General features: G+C 36.0%; 1 protein-coding gene across 3 annotated transcripts in view; it reads right to left on the minus strand.

The window, feature by feature from the left end:
• Positions 1–24,447, minus strand: part of LAMA2 (laminin subunit alpha 2) — a 452,538-nt gene that overhangs the window by 150,814 nt on the left and 277,277 nt on the right. For all 3 annotated transcript variants that reach the window (XM_023759137.1, XM_014461101.2, XM_014461100.2), the window contains 9 exons: positions 23,481–23,587; positions 18,101–18,281; positions 15,154–15,290; positions 10,335–10,571; positions 8,720–8,863; positions 7,863–8,042; positions 7,566–7,754; positions 7,351–7,484; positions 3,898–4,015 (listed from right to left, as the gene is read on the minus strand). In XM_023759137.1, coding sequence (XP_023614905.1) covers positions 3,898–4,015; positions 7,351–7,484; positions 7,566–7,754; positions 7,863–8,042; positions 8,720–8,863; positions 10,335–10,571; positions 15,154–15,290; positions 18,101–18,281; positions 23,481–23,587 — 1,427 coding nt within the window. The remainder of the gene's footprint in view (positions 1–3,897; positions 4,016–7,350; positions 7,485–7,565; positions 7,755–7,862; positions 8,043–8,719; positions 8,864–10,334; positions 10,572–15,153; positions 15,291–18,100; positions 18,282–23,480; positions 23,588–24,447) is intronic.

Below are 24,447 nucleotides of genomic sequence, written 5' to 3' on the forward strand. Positions count from 1 at the left end.
AGAGTTCTCAACGCCCCCTTATTTGCTCAGAGTTTAACAATAAAAATAGATATTTGTATTGTTGACAATAAAAACACTATCTTATATCTTTACACGGGTTTTGCAATCAGACAATCTTGAGTTTAATTCCTGTTCCCACTTACTACATATGATTTTGTGGAGGTCTTGAATAGTCTGGGCCTCAGTTTCCTCACCTGGAGCATAAGGATACTGTATAGCATAATAGTTGGATATAAGTATATTTTGGTATTTTGAAACAGACATGCCTAGATTTAAATGCAGTTTTGCTGTTTTCGAGCTGTGGGATCATGGGCAGGTTTCTTATCCTGTCTGGGCTTCCATTTCCTCATCTGTAATAATGGGATCATATTACAGCCTCAGTGATGTTGGTGTAAGTGTACTAGAAAACATGCTTAGCATTGTGCAGGATACAGTACGCACTCAATAAATGGTGTTTTATTTTTTATAGGGTTGTTATGAGGATTAAGTGAGATAAATGTATGTGTAGTGCTTAACATACAATAAATCAAAATGGGTGCTTCTATCCCTGGTAATTTTTTAAATATAGTCATTGAAAATAGACTAAAAATAAAGGCATCAGTGATTGTTCCAAGTTGCATTGGGAAACAAAATTACAATGTATGTCACTTACCCGTACAATTCCTCAATATCTTGAACCTGAACAGAGTATTTGGGTCTTTCATGTGCAACAGAAATAATAAAGGGTGCCCTAAGAGATGTGTGTGTGTAAGAAATAAACCTATTTTCACTATTTTGTCCTTTGAATTTCATGAGCTGATCACTGGTTTAAATTATTTGGGGATTAAAAACAATATTTTTATTCCACAGAAGTGACAACTTTTGAGTGGTGACCCAGCAGAAACCAGCTATTCAACTGTGAGCCAAACATCCTATCAAACCTGCGGGAGGAGAATGACCAAAATATGACCTAGAGATCAACCTACACATTTCTGTTTTCCATGATCTTACTGTAGAGAACCATATATTCAATGGTTAATATTTCCCATTTCTGCACACAACCTAACCTGAGTTTAGGTCTGTTTAGGCAGCATTGTTAACTGAGAGGCTGGTGAGGAGCTGCTTCTATATTTAGTACATTAAATTCAATGGCTCCCACACTAATATGTGTGGTGAAAAAATTGAGTCCTTTATTTGACTTCTAAAGATAATATGGTCTCTACTTCAAATCATAAATTGTAATAAGTAGGCATTTCTAGAACTAACATTTTCAATGAACAGGCCTGTAATGTCATAACACTGCAGGTAACAGGCAAAGGCTACGTGTCTTCCCAACTGGCTGTATTTTCAGTGGTAACTAACACTTAATTTTGTTTATTTGCACCATATTTTGGGTAAAAACATGAAATGAGTAGCTTGTAATTGCAGACGTTTTTAGAATACCATACATTTGGTGAAAATGTGGTGAAGGAATTGCTTTGTGTATTCGTGACCCAAAGCATATGTTACTGGAATGGGATGTATTATTTCAAAAATGTCCTTAGCTCTTGCTTTGATGATTAGATTTTATGCTTGGGTAATTACACTTTAGAATCATGATGAATTATAAATAAGATATATAATGGATTAGAGGCAATGGCTTGTGGAGAACACCTCAGGTACCTTATTATGAGAGATAGGTCTTTATCCCCATAATCTCTCCACTAAGATATTACTGTAATTATTGTCTGTAAATAGGAGCTTAAGTGAAATTTACGAGAAATAGGTGAAGCCATAAATACAGGTGGTAGTTTGTATGTGGTTCCAGTTTTTTCTTGATTTTCTTCATTTCTCACTTGCTTCATTTGTGCTAACTTATATTTTCATGTAAAGATAAAAAGTTACTAAGATTAGTGGGAAAGCATGTTTTAGAATATACTATCTAAAAAGCCTACTGATCACAATAAGGAGAGTTTTTAACATTAAAAACATGGAATAGAAAGTAGACAACATTAAAATAATTTACTGCTCCACTAACATTTTTTGTTTAATAAGTGAACAGTAGTATTATTTTAAATAAATGCAGAAAAATATATAGCTGTAGTAACTTTCTCTTCAAGATAGTTAGAGGTCAACCTTGACTACTTACTGAATATCATCTACACCAAAATACTATTGCAAAATCAGAGAATTTTGGAACTTCAAAAGCCAATTTCCAATTTTTTATATAATTTATGTATAATTTTTTATAATAACTAAGGCCTATAGCAATTAAGAAATTGACCAAGACTATATAGTAGTAAACAGTATAGCCAAACACTCCTTAGGATAAGAAAAAAAAAATCATCACCTGTTGTCTAGAAAAATCTTAAGCTCTTTCTGTCTTCTACTTTTAAATTTTTCATGCTCATTGGAAAGATAGCATATTTTTAAAAAATTTTTTTATTGTTTAAAGTATCACATGTCTCCTTTTTCCCCCATTGACCTCTCCCCGGCCGCCCCCACCCCTCCAGCACGTGCCCTCACCCCACTTCTGTCTGTGTCCATTAGTTATGCTCATATGCATGCATACAAATCCTTTGGTTGACCTCTTACCCCCTCACCCCCAGTCTTCCCTCACAGGTTGGACTGTTTGTTTGGTGCTTCTATGACTCTGGTTCTATTTTTGTTCATCAGTTTATGTTGTTCATTATATTCCACAAAGGAGTGAGATCATGTGATATTTGGAAAGATAGCATTTTTATATGGGCCACACTCACTGTCATTTTTCACATATACACTATGTGTATTTGAGTGGATTGTGTATCTATTACTTACTGGTGTGTGAACAAATGTATATATGTGTATGTAGAAGATCCAATTTAAGAACGAGATGGGTTATTTGATGTTATTAGACCAAATGAACACATTCAAACAAATACTTCCCATCAGAGCAGTCACAAGCAAAGCTATAACATCATTCCAAGGATGTTTCACAAGGAATTTGAAGTTATTCTTAGGAAATTGCCCTCTGAAAAACCTGGAGTTTAAATAATGGTTACTAAGTTGAATGACACTTCAGTTTACAATGGGGTTTTTAACACGTATGTCTTCATTTAAATACATCCTCATGTGACTGTATAGGTAAACAAACTGAGATGCAGAAACAGTGCCCCTAGGAGGATTCAGCAAAACCAACCCACATTTCTTTTCATTACCCCATGCCACCTCTCCAGAGATTTATACTCATCATTTTTAAGTTGTACATCAGTTTTGACCTGGTGGTATCACATGCCTCATGTACCAAATTTCATATAAAATTTCTCAAATCTTATTTACAAAAGATGCATACAATTATTTATGAATAAATTAATACATGGATCTGTAACTACTTATTCCATTAATAACAATATTCACCTAATGCAGTTTTAGCATCTCTAACTGTTTAGAGGAACTGCCACGAAAATAAATCAGATGTAAAAATAGGCCTTATGAAAACATTACTTCCTGACTGCTTCATATTTTTACAGATCTTTCAATTTTTTAAATATTTCCTTCCAATGCGATCCCTACTAATAGGTAACAACAGCATCATCCTCTTTACTGTGTCTCACACTGTGAGTGGAAAATCAAATAAAATAGGGTAAGAATATGCATGAAAGTAAAACTGATTGCAGCAGAGGTAGTTCGGAGAGTAGTTAAGAGAGTTGGGCTTGCCCCGCCGGCATTGCTCAGTGGTTGAGAGTTGAACTATGAGCCAGGAGGTCACAGTTCGATTCCTGGTCAGGTTGCAGGTTTGATCCCCAGTGGGGGGCGTGCAGGAGGCAGCCGATCAATGATTCTCTCTCATTATTGATGTTCCTATCTCTCTCCCCCTCTACCTTCGTCTCTGAAATCAATAAAAATTTATTTTTAAAAAGAGAGAGTTGGGCTTAAACAGGTAAGTAAGAGCCAGCTTACCTCACAGGACAAACCAGAATAGCCTGGAGGACAATCACATCTTTCGATCAAGTGAGCTGGAGGAGTCAGTGCTGTTACAGGTCCTTGTTCAGCTACCTCCATTGAGATTTCAGAAATCCTGGACACAGCAAGCAGATGCTTATATCACCAGACAGCAAGTTAAGATCACCTAGCAAACAGCCAACCCGACGAGAAGTGTCCTCTCAAGTTTTTGCCAATAACCTTAAGCTCATTCTATTGTTTTGAAGCTGCCTACATTTTAGAAACTTATGTGCCACACCTTATTCCTGCATCTATGCTTCCTCAAAGGTTGAGATTGCATATTAGCAAAATATTCACATAAATCATAAGGAATTTCATAAATTAGATGTCTGATGTCCTGTTGAGAAGTTATTATAAAGATTTCCCCTCCACTTTTTAAAATGCAAGTGGCTTCAGATAGTCATGGCTAATTAATTAGACATTTACATTCTTTCAGACAGACAACCCATGGTCATTCCCTGTTAGAATATCTCCCATAGTCACTAGCGAAATTGCTTTTAATTTACAACTGGCACTGATTTCTTCCTCTTGAGTGTCTGAATATCCTTTCTTAAACTTTAGAAAATAATAATTCAGCATAATAGAATAATATTGATCTTTTTCTGATGATAAAATATTTTCAAATTAGCATTTTGTTAGCTTTATTAAATGAGTCCTTCAAGCAACTTAACTTTCTGCTCCCTATTGGTAGAAAGGTCCTTATAATTGAAAAAAAAAGATTCACAATGAAAACACTGATGCCCCTTTTAGTAATTTGAAATTATGCATTAAAATATATGCAGTTCATAAACTCAGACTATTTCATGACTAAGTGATAACATGAAGCGTTCTGCAAAGAAACGTCTAAATGAGACAATGAATAGTTTTGCTTGCATAAAAGGCACCTTTGATAGTTTAAGGAGCTTGAATCATAAACTTTACAACAGGCGTAGGTAGGTTTTATTGACACTAAATTATGGATGCACATTTTGACTTCGCTGGCATTGTAACCTGCATTTTGAAGATCAGACAGCTTTTGTGCAACACACATTCAGTTAACATTCGATTTCCTTCTCCTCTTCTTACAGGACGCATAGCAGCTGTGACCTGTAAACAAACCACTCCCCTCCCAGGAGAAAGGCCCCACCTTTATGGGCCTCTGGCTTCCCTGAGGGAGGAGAAGGCAACTTGTTTGTGGACATGTCATCCCCTGGAAACCTCGTGGTGTTTCTAACCTGTGGGTTTACTAGAACAGTCTTTCCTTCTCTTGCACATGCTTGCACACAACAGACTAGTGAGTATTTAAAAACCAAGCGGAACTTGAATGATGTCAACAACAGATATTTCTACAATACATTGTGGTTTTTTTCCTTCCCAGGAGATGAGAGAGCAACTGCTTTCCCTGAATTATGGATTTGGCCAAACTCAAGCTTTTATCCAAATGAATACTGAAATGCAAAGTTGTTATGTCCTCCAAATAAATGTAAGAGAAGACAAAAGCAAAGAGGGGAAAAAATAGCCTTGATAATATGTACAAAACCTGAATCTCATAACCACATGTATAAATAACTCAAGTGCTCCACTTCTGAGACTACTTAACTCTGTAACTGAATCAAGCTGCAGGGCTCTGTCTTAACTACTTTGGGGGGAGATTCAAGCACATTTTTGAACTTTGTCACAATTCCACTGTCTTACGACAACAAGTGCTGCTCCACAGATGTATGTGTCCTTATTGTTGCTAGACGATGACTCTAGTTTTTATTGAGCCTAGAAGAAAAGTGAAGTCTTTTATTTATTCTAAAGTTTCAAAAATGGTCTCCTAAGCCAGAGGATATTATTGTGAGGGATGTGAAAAAAGGTAATGAGGGGAAGAGACTTATGAGGAAAAAAGGCAACCTCACAGTATAGGAAGACAGCATCTGGGGGAGAGGCAAGGAAAGTAAAATGAAAAATTCAGGACAACATTGTTTCTATCATTTCCACTAGCAAACGTTCTCTGCACTAGCAAACTCTTCTACTGCAGCCCAGCACAATTTTCAGAATAATGTTTGCACACTCAACACTGTCTTCCAAGAGCTGTCTTCCAAGTGCATGAAAGAAAAGGATTTTTGGGTTATATGGTTAGTACAGTGTGAACATCTGAAATAATGGTATTTTTATATTTATTGGTTTGCCAATGAGAGGTTTCATAATATTTTTGTTTTGTTTTGTTTCCCTGGACCGGTCTACAGATTTCTTACACAAGATAATTTTCAAATATCTATTGATTCCATAGTCTCACAGGGCATAAGAGAGAAAATGAAGTGCCAGAGAACTGGAAATTCGTGTATGAAGTCAACTCAACTTTCTGCCTCCATAGTGTGAAACTTAATCACCTCGGTGTGGTTCTTCATTTTATCTCATTGGATAACTTGCTCCTTCGACTCAAGGAACATGACTGTGTGTGCTCATGATGTTGAAGTCTCATGGCGTCTCCATCATCTGTCTGCTCTTTATTACATAATTTTTAAATGTATTCCTTGCTATTAATTCCTTTTCCCGTGGTCTGTGAACATGCTTACTTCTCTTTCAAAGTAAACAACCATCTCTTGAACGTTGATATTATTTCATTTCTCCCTTTTACAATTATGTTTATGGAAACATTAGTCTACACTCACTATATTGAACATTGATATTATTTCATTTCTCCCTTTTACAATTATGTTTATGGAAACATTAGTCTACACTCACTATATTAGGTTCAATGTGTTCCATTTATTCCTCAAAACTTTGAGACTTAAAACCCCACTAAAACTGGTATAAAGCATGTCACCAGTATGATCCTAAGTGTTATCATCAGCAAGCCTCATTTTCATTAACCTGTTAGGATCATATGAAAATATTATAGCCCCTTATAGTATTCCTATCCTTTGGCTTCCTTCATTTATTCTTGCTCTTCTATTCAATGTGATTCCCAATCCTTTCACATCATGATGCACAGGGAAAATGACAATATCATATGGTACACTGGGGTGAGATGAGAATACTCAGGGGTCAAGGAGTTAGGACCAACTTGTCTCTGTCTGGTGACCCTGAGGGTTTAACGAGGTTATTTTCTCAGCAATCATGCAGCCTATTTATAGCACGACAATTAATTATCTCTACCCTAAAGGACATCTCTTGAATTTCTGACTGGCATTTAAAACAACGTGTCAAAGGTCAATTCAACATTTTCCCCCTTAAACATGCTTTTCAATCTATTTTCCTTTTGGGGGGAATAGCAGTAACTTCCACCAGGTGACCTAAAAGCCTTTTTTAAGTTTGTCTTCTGTCACCACACTCCCAAAACAAATGCTTTTAAATCTTTCTTGTCTGATGTCTTCCTTATCTTCCCTATAGACTCTATATCTTTCCTATAAGAAATTAACTTGGGTCCTTTCTAGTATAGTTTACCTGCTTTGTCTAATCACATTTCCATAGGTAGCCTTGATAAGAATATAGTGAATGTCATATAGTACATCTAAGAAGTCTTCACGGGTCACGGTTCTACTGACTCGAGGATCATCACCATAATATTTCCATTCTCTCTGTTAACAAGAAAATAAACCACTGATGAAAATGACTGTAAAACCACTGACATCCTTGCACCAAACAACTAATACCCTTACCTCTGTCATTTCAATTTCATGCCTTGTCAGTTGGCCAATGAGAGGAGCGGCCGTATGCCTGACGATAATTCTAGCATGCGATGGAGTCCCACCTCGGATGATAACTTGAGGCTTATAGGTAGAGACACCTGTCTCTTCTCGAGCCTCAAAATAGATGGCATACTTGAGTTTTCCACCATAGGCCATCAGCTGACAAAATAAAATGAGGAGCGATGAGTTAGATAAATGTCCAAATGGAGTGATTCCAAAAACATGTTTTCCTTTGTTCTCGTGTGACTTCAAAGTTCTTGTCCTTACCTTCTTCCCTTCAAATTGTTCTGGCAGTTTCCAATAAAAAGGCTCCAAACGGAGATCCTGGCTCACCAGATCCATGCGGGCAACAATCTCTGGATCTTGAAAAGCGATGCCTTTGGTGGTTGTGTGCTGCAGTGCCTCATCCACCAGGGGCAGAATGGTCTGCTCGGGCTCCAGGGACACCTGCAAGGGGTCAGACCACAGCAGGAGGCTGAGCTCAGGTCTTCGGGGCACTCCTTTAAAACCAAGTTATGGACTGCATGTCTATCTGCAGGGCCATCCCCGAGCTGATGAGCTGTCTTCACAAGAAACCGAACTAGTGCCTAGTGAGCAAGTAGGGCAAGGGAATACATCTTTCTGACTTGTTTGCACGGGAAAACCACGTGTCTGAAAATAGGAGCCTTTTACACGAAAAGGTAGGAAAGGTAAAAGGAACGTGTAAGAAAAAATGTACATGCCTCCATGCTAAAAATCCATGATTCTCTAAGGCTGGTTGGAATAAATGTGCCAGCCTGGTGTTCATTTGTGTTGCACTAGCAGATCAAATTCATGCTCTGGTGCCCTGACTCTTCAGCATGCAGCTTCTTCCCATCCCAAACATGTTTCCCTTACAATGTCTCCCTTTTTCACTTGGCATCCATTTCTGTATCAATGATAAATGAACTATTTTTAAGGACTATTTAAAAAGGCATTTATATCAACCCCTAATGGCACATGGCCCCTTCAGCATTTCTAGATGTGCGCAGGGGAAAAGGTTGCTTAAATGTTTTGCCATTTCCCCCTCGCCCTCAGCGGCTGGCTAAAAGACGCCAGCAGGGCTAACATTATACCATTTCATGGCTCAGCAGGTCCTTACTCACCCACGCACGGATCAGGCCTTTCGCTTCAGAGCACTGAGTAGTGGCTCCGAAGCAATAGCAGCTGCTGCAGCCAAGTGGGTTCTTGGCATCAAGTCCGAATGTGCCGGGCCGGCACCTGTCACAGTGGACACCTTCCACGTTCACCTGGTGAAAGATGAGAGCTCCTCAGTGTTCTTAACGGTGAAGTTACGAGAGAATTAAACTTGAGAATGAATAACAGGGGCACACTTTTAAAAAATTAAACAAAAAAGACCACCAAGTATTAGACTCCCAGCTCAAGTGGTACATGTAGTTAGTCTCGTTAAGGGATGAAACCGTGGGTCTAAAAAATGCTTAATTTATGCATAAGTACATAATCAAGGATATTGTATATATATTTTTTTAAAATCTAAGCAGCACATTTTCTACTATCCTGCTGTTAACGATACGAAAGAGTCATGAGAATTTCAAAAGCAAAATAAAACATCAATTCCTAAACAGTGGTGTGATGCAAAAAAATAGATGCAAAAACAGGATGTTAAAATGTAGATTTATATAATATTATATAATGTATACATACTCGTATAATGTATATTAAATATAATGTGTAGTCACAGTTATATATAATAAGGCAGCATTGGACTTTGGGTTTTGTTCAGGGCCCTCAATGGCAGAGGCTGCTCTTTTCTGAAATTCTCAACATTATTTTAACACTTACTCCCTGGACTTCGTCCTCTTGCTTCTCTGTCCTCCCTGTAATGACTTTTTTCTTGAAAAGATATCTATGACCCAGTCTTAGCATTTACCCTGAAATTGGTTTTTCAGATATATCTAAGAGGGAAATAAAATCTCTCTCATCCTTTTTAATTGGCTGTTTTTCTACACCATTTAACAATATTAATGAGGGCTGAAATTTCCACATTGTCACTGTTTGTAATGTCAGTGTTTATATGTGATGAAAATTTTACGAAACCTCACAGCAGTAAATATATTTTCAGTGTACAGTGGTTGCAGATTAATTTGGGGAGTAATGGTGTTTTTATAAGCCTTATTATTTAGCTGTGATTTTTCTCTGATGATGCTTAAGAGAGCTGTATTTTTCTCTCCTCCAGATTATTGTTATTTAAGCAAAGTGGACATGTACAGAATAGTTTACGATTGAAAATATGTTCCATCTACCAACTAGAAAAAAAGTAAGTCTTTGGTTAAATACAAGTTCTTAAAAAACCGTGTTTATCTATATGCCAATGGACATTTATAAACAAAAACATTGTGTCTATCAATGAGTTTTGTTTTATCTGTTTGTTTAGCTCAATGAAGCAGGATAATGAACACTGACTAAAGTTAATACTATTGCTCTATGAAAATAAACTTGAGGCCAGTTCTCCTTAAAGCAGCGGTTCTCAACCTGTGGGTCGCGACCCCTTTGGGGGTCCAACGACCCTTTCACAGGGGTCGCCTAAGACCATCGGAAAACACATATATAATTACATATTGTTTTTGTGATTCATCACTATGCTTTAATTATGTTCAATTTGTAACAATGAAATTGGGGGTCACCACAACATGAGGAACTGTATTAAAGGGTCGCGGCATTAGGAAGGTCGCGGCCTTAATGTATTGTGGCAGCACTTACCTTACAAGTGCACTGCCCAGTCTGATCCATACAGGCGCATCTTTTAGTCTCTGAATCACAGGTCGCATCATCAGTCCCGGGCAGGAAGCAGTTACAGGGGTCGCAGTGAGGGTAGTTCCAGTAACCTCTACTGCACTCTGTACATTTTGCACCAGAGAACTTTGGATGACAGTTGCACTGGCCCGTGTTTATATTGCATTGGAAATCCAAGGATCCCACCGTGCTACAGTTACACGCCTACGGAGGAGATAAAAACAGCAACCGCTAACACTGTTTCCTGGGAAATATCTTAAAATTTTAATCCTAATGTTTCTATGCTCCCATTAAACACATTTTAATCATAGGTCTATGATATGCCTTTGTACTGTTCTAGTTTAGTCGCTTGGGAAACATCAGTGAACATAACACTAAAATTGCTTCCTGCATTTACTAAAATATATGAGTGTCCAGAAACCATGATGCTATTGAATAAGAATGGAAATGTACTTTCTCTGCCTTTCTGTGGCAAGGGAGAATTAAGTATGGGTTTTCTTCAAACCCTTTTTGTTTCAAAGACGGGACTTTAGACAAAGTCATTTTACTTTATCATCTAGTTTTTATAGCATTTAAGTTGTACAGAGACATACAGTATAGTTTAATGGAGGGAGACAAGTAAATATATAAATAGAACACAATGGAATAACATTGTAGAATAGGGGAGATGCAGAATGCTATGTGAACATATAAGGAGCACCAAACTGGATGTGGGGAAGCCAGGGAGAATTTAGAGAAGTGATATTGAGGGTGTTGTTTTTGCCATTTTGTTTTTCAGACAAGCCTGATTTGAGATGCTTTGCTGGTAACTTTTTTCATTCATTCATATATAAATATGACTTTCTCTTTATTTATGGAATTTAAAATTTTGCTAAAATTTTTTAAAGTTTGAGGTTGTTTTAATTAATTTACTGGAACATGGTGAGTTACTTTAGTTTGGGAACAAATTGTTTTTTGATTTAGTGCTATTTCTTCAAATTTGTTTTTGAATTTTATTTCTGTTCTAATTTACCAGTTTTGTTCTTCAGGATCACTTACAATTCCTAAAATATACCACTTTTGTCTATCAATCAACTCTATAACACCTTCATGTCTTCAGTAGTTACCTTCTTATTTGCCTCTCAAATTTATTCTCTATTTTATACCTCCCAATTTACACAGTGAAAATTCTATTGTATGTATATACCACCAGTGTTTATTTTAGTTACACAATTTATTGCATGCTTAGCACTTTCCAATAATTTATTTTTAAAAATATATTTTTATTTATTTCAGAGAGGAAGGGAGACAGAGAGAGAGAGAAACATCAATGATGAGAGAGAAACCTGACCGGGAATTGAACCATGACCTCCTGGCTCATGGGTCAACATTCAACCACTGAGCCATGCCAGTCAGGCTCCAATATAATTTCTTTATTTTATCTCTTCTTTGACTTCTGCTCATCCATGTGTCTTTTTTTTCTTTTATTCTTTTAAATCTTGCGGCTTTTGATTTACAAGGCTCATATCTCTTTGTAATAAAAGTGCCAAGTGTATTTCTAAAATGTCATTTAGGATCTTGGAATAAATAAATCATTTTCAGAGACCAGCTGTGCCAATGATCAATCTACTGTCTCTGAGCTTTAAATTCACTCTTCCCTGCCCTGTTTGTGATACTGTAGTTAGAACCTGTACACATTTTTTCATGGACAGGTTGCAGAATGTTAAGCTTCATCAACAAAGGGCACTGGAGGGACTCAATAAAACCACAGTGGTGGGAAGACACTTCTGCCCTGGTTTCTGTCTTCATTACTGTCATCATTATCATTATTTTATTATTTAGCATTGAGAGCCCAGAAGTTCAGAATGCTTCCAGCTATGCCCTCAAAACCACTCTCCCAATAGGCAGCTATCTGAGTAGCTTTGGTTTGCACATAGCTCTGCCCATGACAGGCTGTTTCTAAGTAGCTCCAGTATGCCCATGGCCTTCAACAGTGGTGGGCAGCTTCCATAGACTAGCATTTGCCCACAAACTCTGTTGACTGGTTTGTTGATATTATTGTTTGTCTTACCACAGGCAGGCTGTGTGTTCCTGTGGTAGCCACCCTCTCTTTAAACATTTCTGAACCTCAGTCTTGCTGGGGTTGAGGAGAAGGAACTGTGTGACCTCTCCTAGCCCTTGATTCCTTTATGGTCCGCCCTCTATAAGCCTAGAAATAGTAGCTGCTCTTTTATATCTGATACTTCAGGAACCCTTATATCTCTCTTTTATCCTTTTTCAGTAACTTTTTTAGTAACTACCTTTTACCAGTTAACAAGTCTTAATATTCTACTTTCCCTGCTTAAATAACTGGTGTGCTTTCTTTCTCCCAAGTGGGTTATTACTTGGGATCCAAGTGGGTACCACCTCTTTCTATATCACAGTGTTTATACTTAGTCGGTCACCTGATTCTTTTTGGAGCTGTACTATTCTTCTTCTCAGATGTACAGCTCTATGGCAGACTCATATGCCTAGCAACTTGCCAAATTTCCAGATCTAATTCTGGCTGGATCTCCCTTTGCATTTCTCACACGTTCATTGCTCAGCTTAATTCTCATATCCACCACTACTGGGGATATTACTGCTTCTGCTCCTGCCAACAGCAGTTTACTTATGGGACTACTCTTTCTAGAATGTGATGTACAATCACCAGCTTCCAATCTATCATCTCTTTCCTGTCCAAATGTTCTGTGAAATATCTTCCCAGATTCTGATGTTAAAATAATTGCCAGGCCTTATTTTGGGTGTCTTTATGATTAAGTATTTCTTTATGTCTTCATTGCTATCCAGTAAAAAGGGCTGCATAAGAGTTGTTACTAAAAGTTATTTTAAACCCCAAATGTAATATTCAATTACAAACATGTATATCGTTTCTAAAGCATAGAATAACCCACTGTCATCACTCTAAATAACTCATCCTGATAGAACATCAAGAGTAGAATGAGATTTCAAAGTAAGGATGATTGGCTTATTCACATAAATATTTTTTTTATTGACACAAACAAAATGGGCTATAATCAGAAATAGAAAATTATAATATGAATGGAAACTATAATCATGCAGTGCATTTAAAAAATGTCTGATGAGACATCCTTATCATTTAACTAAAATATAAAATGCTACCCAATATTCACATAATTCTTAAAGACTAATTGGCAGTACAAACAGACATTGGGAACTTTCTGAATCAGAAAGTACATCCAGGAAGTCATAGTAAAGACAAATGAGACCATTAACCATATGTTTACATAGCACTATAACCGATATCAAACTTAAATCATAATTAGATGTAATGTTTCTTTGGCAAGAGAGGATTTATGCATGACTTCCCTGCTAGCAAGAGATGGCAGGCTTTGTATTCTACTCCAATAAAAGCTCAAATGATGTGTGTGCTCACACCTCAGCACTGAGAAATTACCCATGACGCAAAGAAAGGAAAGCTATAAATCTCAAATCACTGCAGATTTGGAGTATAGTCATCCAAGTATTTAAAATAGAACACATGCTCATAAATATTTGTGAGGGCTCTATGAATTTTTTTGTAATTGATCATCATGATGAGGTGTGTATTCAGAAATTTATATTTTTAATAATGGTTCAAAGTAATCAAAACACTTCAAGCCACATAATGTTTATTCAATAATCACTATATAATGGTATCAAACCTACAACTACATTTATTTATTTATTTATTTATTTTAAATATATTTTTATTGATTTCAGAGAGGAAGGGAGAGAGAGAGATAGAAACATCAATGATGTGAGGAATTATCCATTGTCTGCCTCCTGCATGTCCTCCACTGGGGATCAAACCCACAACCTAGGCTTGTGCCCTTGACTGGAACTGAACCTGCGACCCTCAGTCTGCAGGCCGATGCTCTATCCACTGAGACAAACTGGCTAGGGCCCTACAACTACTTTTAAAAAAATTACCTTGGTCTATATTTTACCCTGATTTATATACTAAACATTAGGTATCAGCTTCCATTTCAGGAATTTCATTAGAGTTTGGACACATCACTGGATTTTGTGGCTGGAATGGAACCCTCATAAGTTTCATATGGCTTATTCATGAGTCCAGGGATGGGGCAGATGCTTGGATTCAAAGTGAAAATGCAAACAGTCATAGAATTTTGTAGCATTGTTCATAGCTAAAATTTTGGAACTCTGGAGGAATTTTTGTTTACAAATATGTAGCTCTATGAATCTACAAACTGGAGCTCCTTCCACCCTCATGCTGACTATATGTCTCTCAATGTGGGTTTGGTCATGAAACTTTCTTAGGTCCAGCCATGGGAAAAAACCGAGGATTTTTCTAGGCTAAAGGTTGATAATATGACTCTTCAGAATCTTCTCAATTATTTTCTGGAAACTGAAACCTAGTCATAATTTGAGGGTCATTCATATATATTTTTGGCAAATTCCTTTAATTAGTTCCCAATTTCCTTGTACTTTGCAGGTATATTTCATTGTGTGTAAGTGTTAGGCTCTAGCTGTTTCCATTTTATTACAGATTTTTTTTTGTTCTTTCCCCCTCCTTTTTGGTAGGTATCATAGATGAGGCTGCATAAATGTGTACTTACTTCATTATCTTTCCCACAACTAAAATGTTAGATACTGATCAATAGCTGCAATCACTCCATAATGATAGTCCCACATTGTTTTGCAATATAATATTGGATTTTGAAATGCCCAACTATAGAATTCTACCAACATGAACAAATCTTTTAAAAAAACATTTTCAGATGAAATAAATCAATTCACTCACCTTACAACCAGTGATAATGCTGTGGCCCCAGGTATTAGGTACACATTGAGAACACTGATCTCCAATGGTGTTGGGAGGGCAAATGCATCGACCAGTCTTTGGGTCACAATTATTACCCAGATGAGAACAGTCGCAAGCTTCACAGATGAAAGGGGAAACAAAAAGTAAACATTTGATACTAGATGTTCATTTTATATTGTGATTTGTGTTGTTTTATTTTCCATACTATGGTTAAGGATTCTTAAAAGTGAAAACTTAACTCATTCATTTTTTATATCATAGTACAATGTACTTCACAGAGGAGTTGTTCATCACACATATTATAATTTACTTAATAATTTCAAAAGGTAAAGCATTTTTAACTTTTCAAATAAGCTTAGAGAAAGAAAGAATTGATGTATCAGATTCCATGTTAACTCTGTTACCTCATATCTAGATATTATAAAGGTCTGAATTTCATTTCTATAATTAAGTTCATAGTTAATTTCCTACACTGTATAGATTAACAATTCCTTCCTATTGATGACTCTGATTTGTAGTTAAAACCTGTAAGCTTAATAGGCTTCCTAAATTCAGTATATCCTAACATACATCAGGACATTTCAGTTTTGCAAATATTTAAAAATAGTTAAATTACAGAACTGTATATATATAAAGATGCTTTTGAGTTTTATTTACCAACTGCCTTATTTCTTTTCAATAGATTTTGAATTTTCCATGCTATGATATAATATATGGAGAGTACAAATTCAACCCTACCCATACACTATCTCAAAGAATGCAAAAATAATATTTGATATCTTCAAAGCCATCCGAGACAAGGACTGTATGCCATTTATTACCTATAGTTTACCTAGGTACTGATAATACTTTGGTTCAGTGTTTCATATTAAAGAGGAGAAAGCAAGAGAATAAAAAACAAATACTCGAATTAAAATAGAAGACCAATATTATAAGAAACCTTTTAATTGGTTATATAATGATTAAATCTTGTAAACAAAATACATTTGGGATATTTGATTAAGCTCACATTTTAAGGGATCATAATTATCATTGCTCACAGCATTTCATACCAGCTGTGAAAAATGTTTAGCACAACACTTGGCATAGGGTAAACACTAAATAAATGTTAGCTATTGTTTTTGTTGTTATTAATATTGCTGCTAATTTTCAGCCAAAGGATTTAGTTTACATATACCATTGATTAAGAAGAAAAATAGTGCATACTGTGTTTAAATTAATGTACTAAAAAGTGTCTTGGGATGGTTCAAATCATTACCTACAAATAGAAATTCTCTAAGTAGTTCTTCAATGGAATCATAACACTGACTGAATAAGAAAACTTGAGTAATTAACTACTTTTATCTTGTTAAAATAGAGTGTTTACACATTAATCATACTAATAAAGAAATACCATTCATAACAATAATAGTAAACACTTACATAGACCTTATATGCCAGGAATTTCTCTAAATATTATATAACCATTAATTCAACTAATTCTTACAAAAACCCAGCAAGGTACATACTATTATTTTCTTTATTTAATAGATGAATTTTGTGGAGGGACAGGGAAACCAGGTCATTTGGTTAAGTCACATAACTTGTTATTTGTGCAGCCAATAAACAAATCCAAGCTCTTTAGAGCAAAGCATGCTTTCAAACATATGCTATCCTGCCTGTTTTGTGCTTGTTCTCTGTTCTGTTTTTCTGGGTTAAATGCTACTAAGTCTGCAGTTCTAAAATGTTATCACTATTTCAAAATTTTTAAAATATTCTTGCTCTCATTTATAATTTCTGGTAGTGGATATATTTGAATATATAGTGCCATTTCATTAACTCCTACTGAGTAAAAATAGTGAGATTTAAATAACAGAGTATATTTTAAAATGCAGCTTTAGTATTTTAGTGTATACAGATATTGACTTAGAGATCACACGTAGACTCTTAGAGGTTCTACAATGATAACATTTAAAATAATTTATAATGGTTTAATTTACTATCACAACTGTATATCAAAGGTATTTGAGAATATCTAAAAGGTACTGGTTTTTAAAATAATTTCCTATATCATTCCTGGCACTTCTTACATAAATTCACTACAGTAGTCCATGATAAAGTCTTAAAAATCTTACCATGTATTTATCATGATGCTGAGGATATAGAAATATCATCAATATTGAATCAGTGAGTTTAGTAAGCAAAGGTTAATTGGCTGGAATAAGGGTTAATTCCAAATTAGTGACACATAAATCAATGCTAAGGTTAAGTCTTTACTTTCAATTATTTTGTGCTATTTCCTACTTTCTATATAATGTTTGTCAGAAGGCTGTGGCTGGATATATGAGAATACTGCTTGAGGAAATCATGGTCAGAAACCCCCACCTGCACTTTCCCATGAACTAACGAATATCTAGAGCTAATCTGTTTCTTTCTTGGAATATCACAGTTTTTAAGGCACCTGAAAGGAGAAGCAAACATAATTTTTTTTTTTGTAGCAGAAAAAAATATTAACTCCCCTAATCCTTGTACCAATTTTGCAACAGGAAAAGGAAAAGTTGAGCTGTATTAGCTTGGGGGTAGAATTTAAACTAAGACAACATTGGCACCAGAAAAATTGAACATTTGACTTTCAAGCTGCAGTAGCCTTTGAGTGACTGGCTGAATGGAGGTCACACTCAGGGAGAGAGAGACACAGTGGAATTGGGATCTGCTGATGGATTTATATTGAGTAATTTGCAAGCACAGTTTTGCATAAGGCAATGTTTCAAATTGCAGTGTATTTCTTTTGATAATTTATTTAAAATAAATAGATGTTTCTTATTAGGTTAGATATTTTATATCATATATTTGTTGTCCTTTAATTTCTGGAAACCCTGTCGAACAAACTGTTACAGAGCCAAGACCCAGAGAATGAATGTGCCCTGCTGAGTCTTCAATAACAGACCTGTGCACCCTCCTTCTTGGAAGTTGAAATAGCCACGGGCACAGTGGTCGCATTTCTTCCCTGTCACTCCAGGCTGGCACCAGCATTGGCCGCTCTCTTCACAGTCGAATGATTTAGACCCAAAGGAGTTACAGTTGCAGGGAACACATCCTCTTGGCGACTGTAGGCCAAAGGTTTCGGGCTGGCATAGGAAAGGAAAGAGAAACGTTAAATTTAAATCGATTCATTCACTATAGAACAAGACCCACAACACTGAAAGATCAGGCAGGAGAAAAAGGAGCCTATAGGGTTATGAAAGTTTCTTCACTGATGTTAGGACAACTGAGTTGTCATTCAATCTAATGGAAACTTTTTGTAATATCCAAAGATAAAAGTTCAGTTACTTTGAAATTTCATCCAGATAAAGGCAGAATTAGGGCATTATTATCCAGTCTGATATATTTTCACTAGCTTTTCCCTGTACCTCCCAAGATTCTAAGGGCACTGTGGAAATAAGCTAAGGTTGGTATTTTTATTTTAATTAAAAATTTTATTTGCTTAAATCCTCATAATCTGCACTGATTACTTTCAGATCTTATGAACTCCTTCTACTTGATAATGCTTTAAATATTGTTACTCACAGCCTAAAATTAAAATAAATGATCTCCTCGAATATTTTATCTACCATTTTCATATATCCATAAATACTTCTAATCACCACTATAGGGCTCACATTATAAATATAATTTTCAGGTTTTGCCTACACTGACAAAATAATTGGTTTGACAAACATCTAGTTCTTGGGTTTCATCTTAACAATAGAAATTGATTTATAAAAACAGACATCAAAGATTAGGTAAATGAAGAAAAACTTTTATACTCTGAGAGTTATCTATATGCACATCCCTTATCTACTTATAACAAGTAAGTTTCTATGGTTAAGTTTTCATTGCTAGCTTTGGCTGACTTTTTTGAAATACATGCCAACAGATCTAGAGGGACTATAAGAAAATGCTGATGGATTAAAAATTACGCCTACTAGAAAAATGAGAAGCACATATCTTATTTAAAGTATGTCAGGGTTGTCTTTTTAAATGTAAAATATGTCACATTATTATGATATTTTAACCTAGAAAATTGGTCTCAGTCATTACTTCTTTGTAAAAAATAATTCCCATTTTGGAAAATTAGACTTAATAGTTACTTCTTGGTAAAAATAAATCTTGCTACTTAGAGTGAGCCACTCAAAGAGAAATGTAAGCTGCATTAAATATTTTTGCCATTATTGTTAACAGTATTAAAAATAAGTCCTAGAAAATAAAATCACACTAAAATTATCCTTTCAAAATGACTATAGCTAAGAATAGGTTTGTATTTAAAATATAAAATACGTAGGTTGAATGAGTTTGAAAAATAATTTTATTTATATTTACTGCTGACTTTATTTTTACTTCTAGTTCTAATTCAGACTTCACTACATGATTAAAGAAGGAAGTGTGTATCAGTTCTAAAAATGACCTAACACATGCTATTGAAACTCAATTATAGAAAGAAAACTTGAAACATATATTTTTATTCATAAAAATACTTCAGTGTAAGATTCTAGATACTTGATCTAGAGAAATACTTAGAAATTGGGAAAAGGGTTAAAGTACAAGCATGCCCATTACAATATTATTTATCATAGTGATTAACTGTAGAAGCACTTCATGTTCAATGTTAGAGAAAATTTGAATAAATTAAATTATGATACATTCATGCTATAAAATGATATGCAGTCATTAAAATCCTGTTTTGAAGCAGTTTTAATGACATGAATATGCTTAGTATATAGCATTAAGTAAAATTTCAAAAAGCAGAATACAAAATTATATATACACTGTGATTCTAATTACATACCTAAAACGATATACCTACCACTCAGATATACACAAATGGAAACATACATACATAAAAAAGACTAAAACATAATATAGTAAAATAGTTTTTAAAAATATCTGAATTATAGAAGTAGTATATTTGCATTTGTTTTTATTTTCTAAATATTCTTCACTTAGAAATCTGAATTTTAAAGATAGTACTTTATACTCATCTTTATTTCCTAAATATTTCTTTACTTAGCATACTTACATACACACACCCACATATATATATATATATATATATATATATATATACATGCATACACATATATTTAATGGAAAATTAATAAAATATTAAATAAACTTATAAATAATAGTTATCATTAAAAATTTCCAAAGTTGATCAATCATGTAAAGAAATTTACAAGAAGAAATGTCTCTACCATATTTTTCTAGTGTTTAAATTATGCAGTTTTAAAAGCTGAGTTATACCAAAATAAATACCGCTAACTTTCAGTAATATAATTTTAACAAGTTTGCTGTTCAAAAATGTATTTCAGAGACTAGGGAAAACCCCTGATGTAAACAAATGTAAGGAGCAAACATCCCTATTCAGTGATGGAAATTAATGAGGTGAAACAAGGTGGGAGAGAGTGCCAGTCAGGTTCACTGGGAAGTTTGTTGCGCTCCCATAAATTATTCTTACTTGGGATAATAATAACAACTAGAACTTATATATTGTGCTTACAGTATGCCAAGCACTGTTCTAAAGTCCTCTATAAATAGCAATTGATTTAATCTTCAAGATAATCTTGTGAGATAAATATTATCACCTTTTTACAGGGTAGTGAAACCCAGGCACAGAAAAGTCAAGTAATTTGCCTAAGGTCACCAGCTCACCAGTGGAGCAGTCAGGATTCCAATTAGCCAGCCTGCCTTCAGAGGTGGTGCTCCTAGCTCACACATACTCACACATACTTGCCACAGAGAACAGACACCACTTTATACAGCTGTGCTGTGAGATTTGTAGGAAAAGGACATGAACGAGGGTTGAATTTCTGCTAAGTTTATATACTGAAGACATTTTGATCAGTTAGTGCTCCTTTCTTTTACTTTATGAATGCATTTTTTTTAAAAAAAATTTAAGAACATGATCTCTTTTAAAGAGTTTTTTCATTTAATATCAATAGTATTAACAATAGCTAACATTTACAAAGAATTCTCCGTATGTGTCCGTCCTTTATGCACTGTTCTCAGGACTCCCCTGAAACAGGCATGGGGGTGTCTCAGCAGAGCTTCCTGCAAGAGAGCCTGCCATGAGGAGTGTCCCTGAGGGGCAGCCTGCAGCTTCCACAGGAGGGGCTCACAGCAGGTCTCGCTTCTTCTAGTCAATAACTGATGACCTTTCTGTGCAAACCAGGATTCCCCTAAGGAGCAAATTTTGCTTCGGCATTTCCCATTGGCTTGGCCGAGAATTTGGGATCTGGGCAGAATGCACCGAATGAGGCTTTTCTACCCATTCTTTCCTTCCCTCTCTCCTTTCACACAGTTAGACCTACACAGCAGCAGAAGGCTCCCTGCATACTATACTCCCTCCCCTGTCATCCTTCATGGGCATTGTTTGCAGTAAGTCTCTTTGCGCTTGCCTCTTGGAAAACCCAAACAGACTCAAACCCTGAAGTAGGTCCTACTAGAGATGAAGAAGCTGAATTATGGAAGATTTAAGGAACTTTTATTGCTAGGAAGTGGTGAAGCTGAGATTTGATCTGAGGCAGTCTGAAATGAGAACTCGTTTTCTTAAAATGTCAATAGGAGCCATCCCTTTGCTTCCTTACTTTGTAGTACATTCTCACTTTCTTCTAAGCCCTACCCTCAGCTCTCCCACAGGCTCGGATTCTACACTGGCAAGCCCCGTCGTCCCCTGCTGCTCTGCAGATTGGCTGCGGGCCTAGCTTTCCCTCTTCCCTTCCTCCCAACATTTGTTTTGTTTTGCCTTATGAGAAGGGGTCCCATCTTTTGTAACAGAGAATACGCTTCCATACTTGGTGTATGTTGTGCATTTACAATGTGTTTCTTGTGTTTGTTGTATCCTAGAGCAAAATTATGGTGTGGACATGCAATCAAGTCGTTCATTACGCTGAAATTGGCAGGTCAATGAGCTGAATTTTCTCGGGCAAGTTCCTTTCTTTGCTAGATTTCCCTTTATTTGTTCATTCATAGAAAGGAGTTTGCTCCAAATGATACCCAGGGACCTTTCCACTTCTAAGATGAAAGGTTCCCACACATATATTTTTCTCTGTTTTCTGCACATCCATGGTTAATCAAAACTTTATTAACCTATGAATTTGAATATACTTTTAGAAACATAGATAGCTGTTTTTAAAAGGCAAGGCATCGATCAGGAATTGTCCAGTTTTTGCATTTGCAACTTGCACACTTAGCAACCATTTTTTTGTAAAATGGCATCAGGGATTGTCAGCCGCAGCACACGGAACACAACATGCCACGCCAGAGCCATGCAGCACCGCTGGGATTACCCGAGCCGCGGGCCAGTAGGCTCCCCGAGGGCAGCCTCTGGAGCTGCTGGGACCCCATCTCTGGGGAGACCCCAGCATCGGTTGCGTTCTTCGTGGATGCTCCTTCTGTCGGTGCACCTGCCTGCCCAGGTTGCACTGTTTCCCTACGAAGCCTGATTTACAGACACATTTTCCTGTCATATCACACTGCGGTGACAGAGAGCCAATGGGACTGCAGTCACATAACACACAGAATCGTTTCTCAGGGTCCCACCACATATTGGACTTTAAAAGCCAAAAGAAAAAGAAAAACAAACAACAGTAAGAGCATACAATATTATTCAGGAGATAGAAACAGGTGACATTTTCAAGCTTCCTACAGAAAGGTCAGTTTGATGACATCTGAGAAGTGCCTGCTTATATTTAACAGTTGTCAGCACCAAAAATGCATATTTACGTGAGAGATGGTGCAAACCCACCTGCTCTCACAGAGGGATCTCCAGGTCTTGTCATACTGAAGGTGGGGCAATGGGCTCAGAACTGAGAGCAGGAGATTTTTATTATTGTTTCACTTTAGCCAAAGGCGTATCTAAAAACTACCTCTATTCACTTCTCTACTGAAAACATTTAAGTAAAGTGCTCATCGGAACTGACATCTAAATGATGGAACTAGAACAAGGAGTTTGCTAAAAGCAAAGAGTATGATACATTTTATTCTGCCAACAAGGTAAAGGCAAAGGAAAGATATTTTTGTCTCCGTAGACTGGAGAGTAAATTTCTATTATCTGATTCAGAAACATCTGAAGTGTAGTAAATATTACACAAAACCAAGGAAATACAAGTTAAAGGTCAAACGCTAGTGTACAGCAAATTTTTTTTCTATTTTGAGAAACCATTTCAGTGATCCCAGTAATTTCACATGTAGAATTAGATAATCCCGAACCTTTCTTTTAATATACTAAGATGTGTATCATCGAGAGCTAGTGAGCCTTTTCAAGGAGGAAGGAAGCTCCTACTCCTTACCTTACATTCATCACACCGCCGGCCCTGCACATTAGGTCTGCATTCACACTGTCCTGTCTGAGTGTGGCAAACCTCAGAGAAGGAGCCATTGGCATTACAGCGACAAGCTGTAAAGAAAAGAGAGATCAGTCGCAGGGAAAAAGGTTCTAATAGTCTTAATAGGCTTATTGAATAATGATATCCCCAAGATAGTAATACTGACAACTAACATTTTAGAATGGAACGTTTTCTGACTTGCTAGATCAGGGGTGGGGGGTGTCCAGCCTGAGGGCCATGTAAGGCCCACAAAATCATTTGGTTTGGCTATGCCAAGGCATTAGGGGTGAGTTAATTAAATGTTACCGAATATAGCAGGCCAATTTTTAAGTTGATAATTTTGTATGACCCACGAATTATGTTATAAATATCCATATGGCCCTTGGCAAAAAAAAGGTTCCCCACCTCTGTGCTAGATGACCTGTTAGGCTTTACGTCATTTGATCCTTACAACTCTACAAACTGTAGGATCAATTTGTATAAAGCCTGGCACAGTACCTGGCACATCATATGCTATTGAAATATTAATATCATCATTATTATTCCAATGTTGAGAATGAAGACATTGAAATTCAAAGAAGCCATAACTCGTACAAGGCCACCATTGGTAGGTGATATAGCTGAGTCCTGACTCCAGGTGAATGTTATTTCCATCACTTCTTCAGCTCTTTCACTTCTTTATAGATGCATTGGCGTAACATTTAAAATATTGTAATCCCCATTTTAAGTAATGCATATTAACTATAGAGCTAAAATATTTTTTGAGAAATTATCAAAATTAATAGCACCCATGGTATAATATTAATGCCACTATTAATCAAGCAAAATTGCTTTTTTAAATTTAATAATTATTTACTATGTGCCTGTTTTTTGTTAAGCTCAAAACATGAGTTTGAGGGGAAATTTTATATATATATATATATATATATAT

This window comes from Myotis lucifugus, unplaced genomic scaffold (assembly GCF_000147115.1).
Source record: "Myotis lucifugus unplaced genomic scaffold, Myoluc2.0 scaffold_150, whole genome shotgun sequence".
In the NCBI taxonomy this organism is placed as follows: domain Eukaryota; kingdom Metazoa; phylum Chordata; class Mammalia; order Chiroptera; family Vespertilionidae; genus Myotis; species Myotis lucifugus.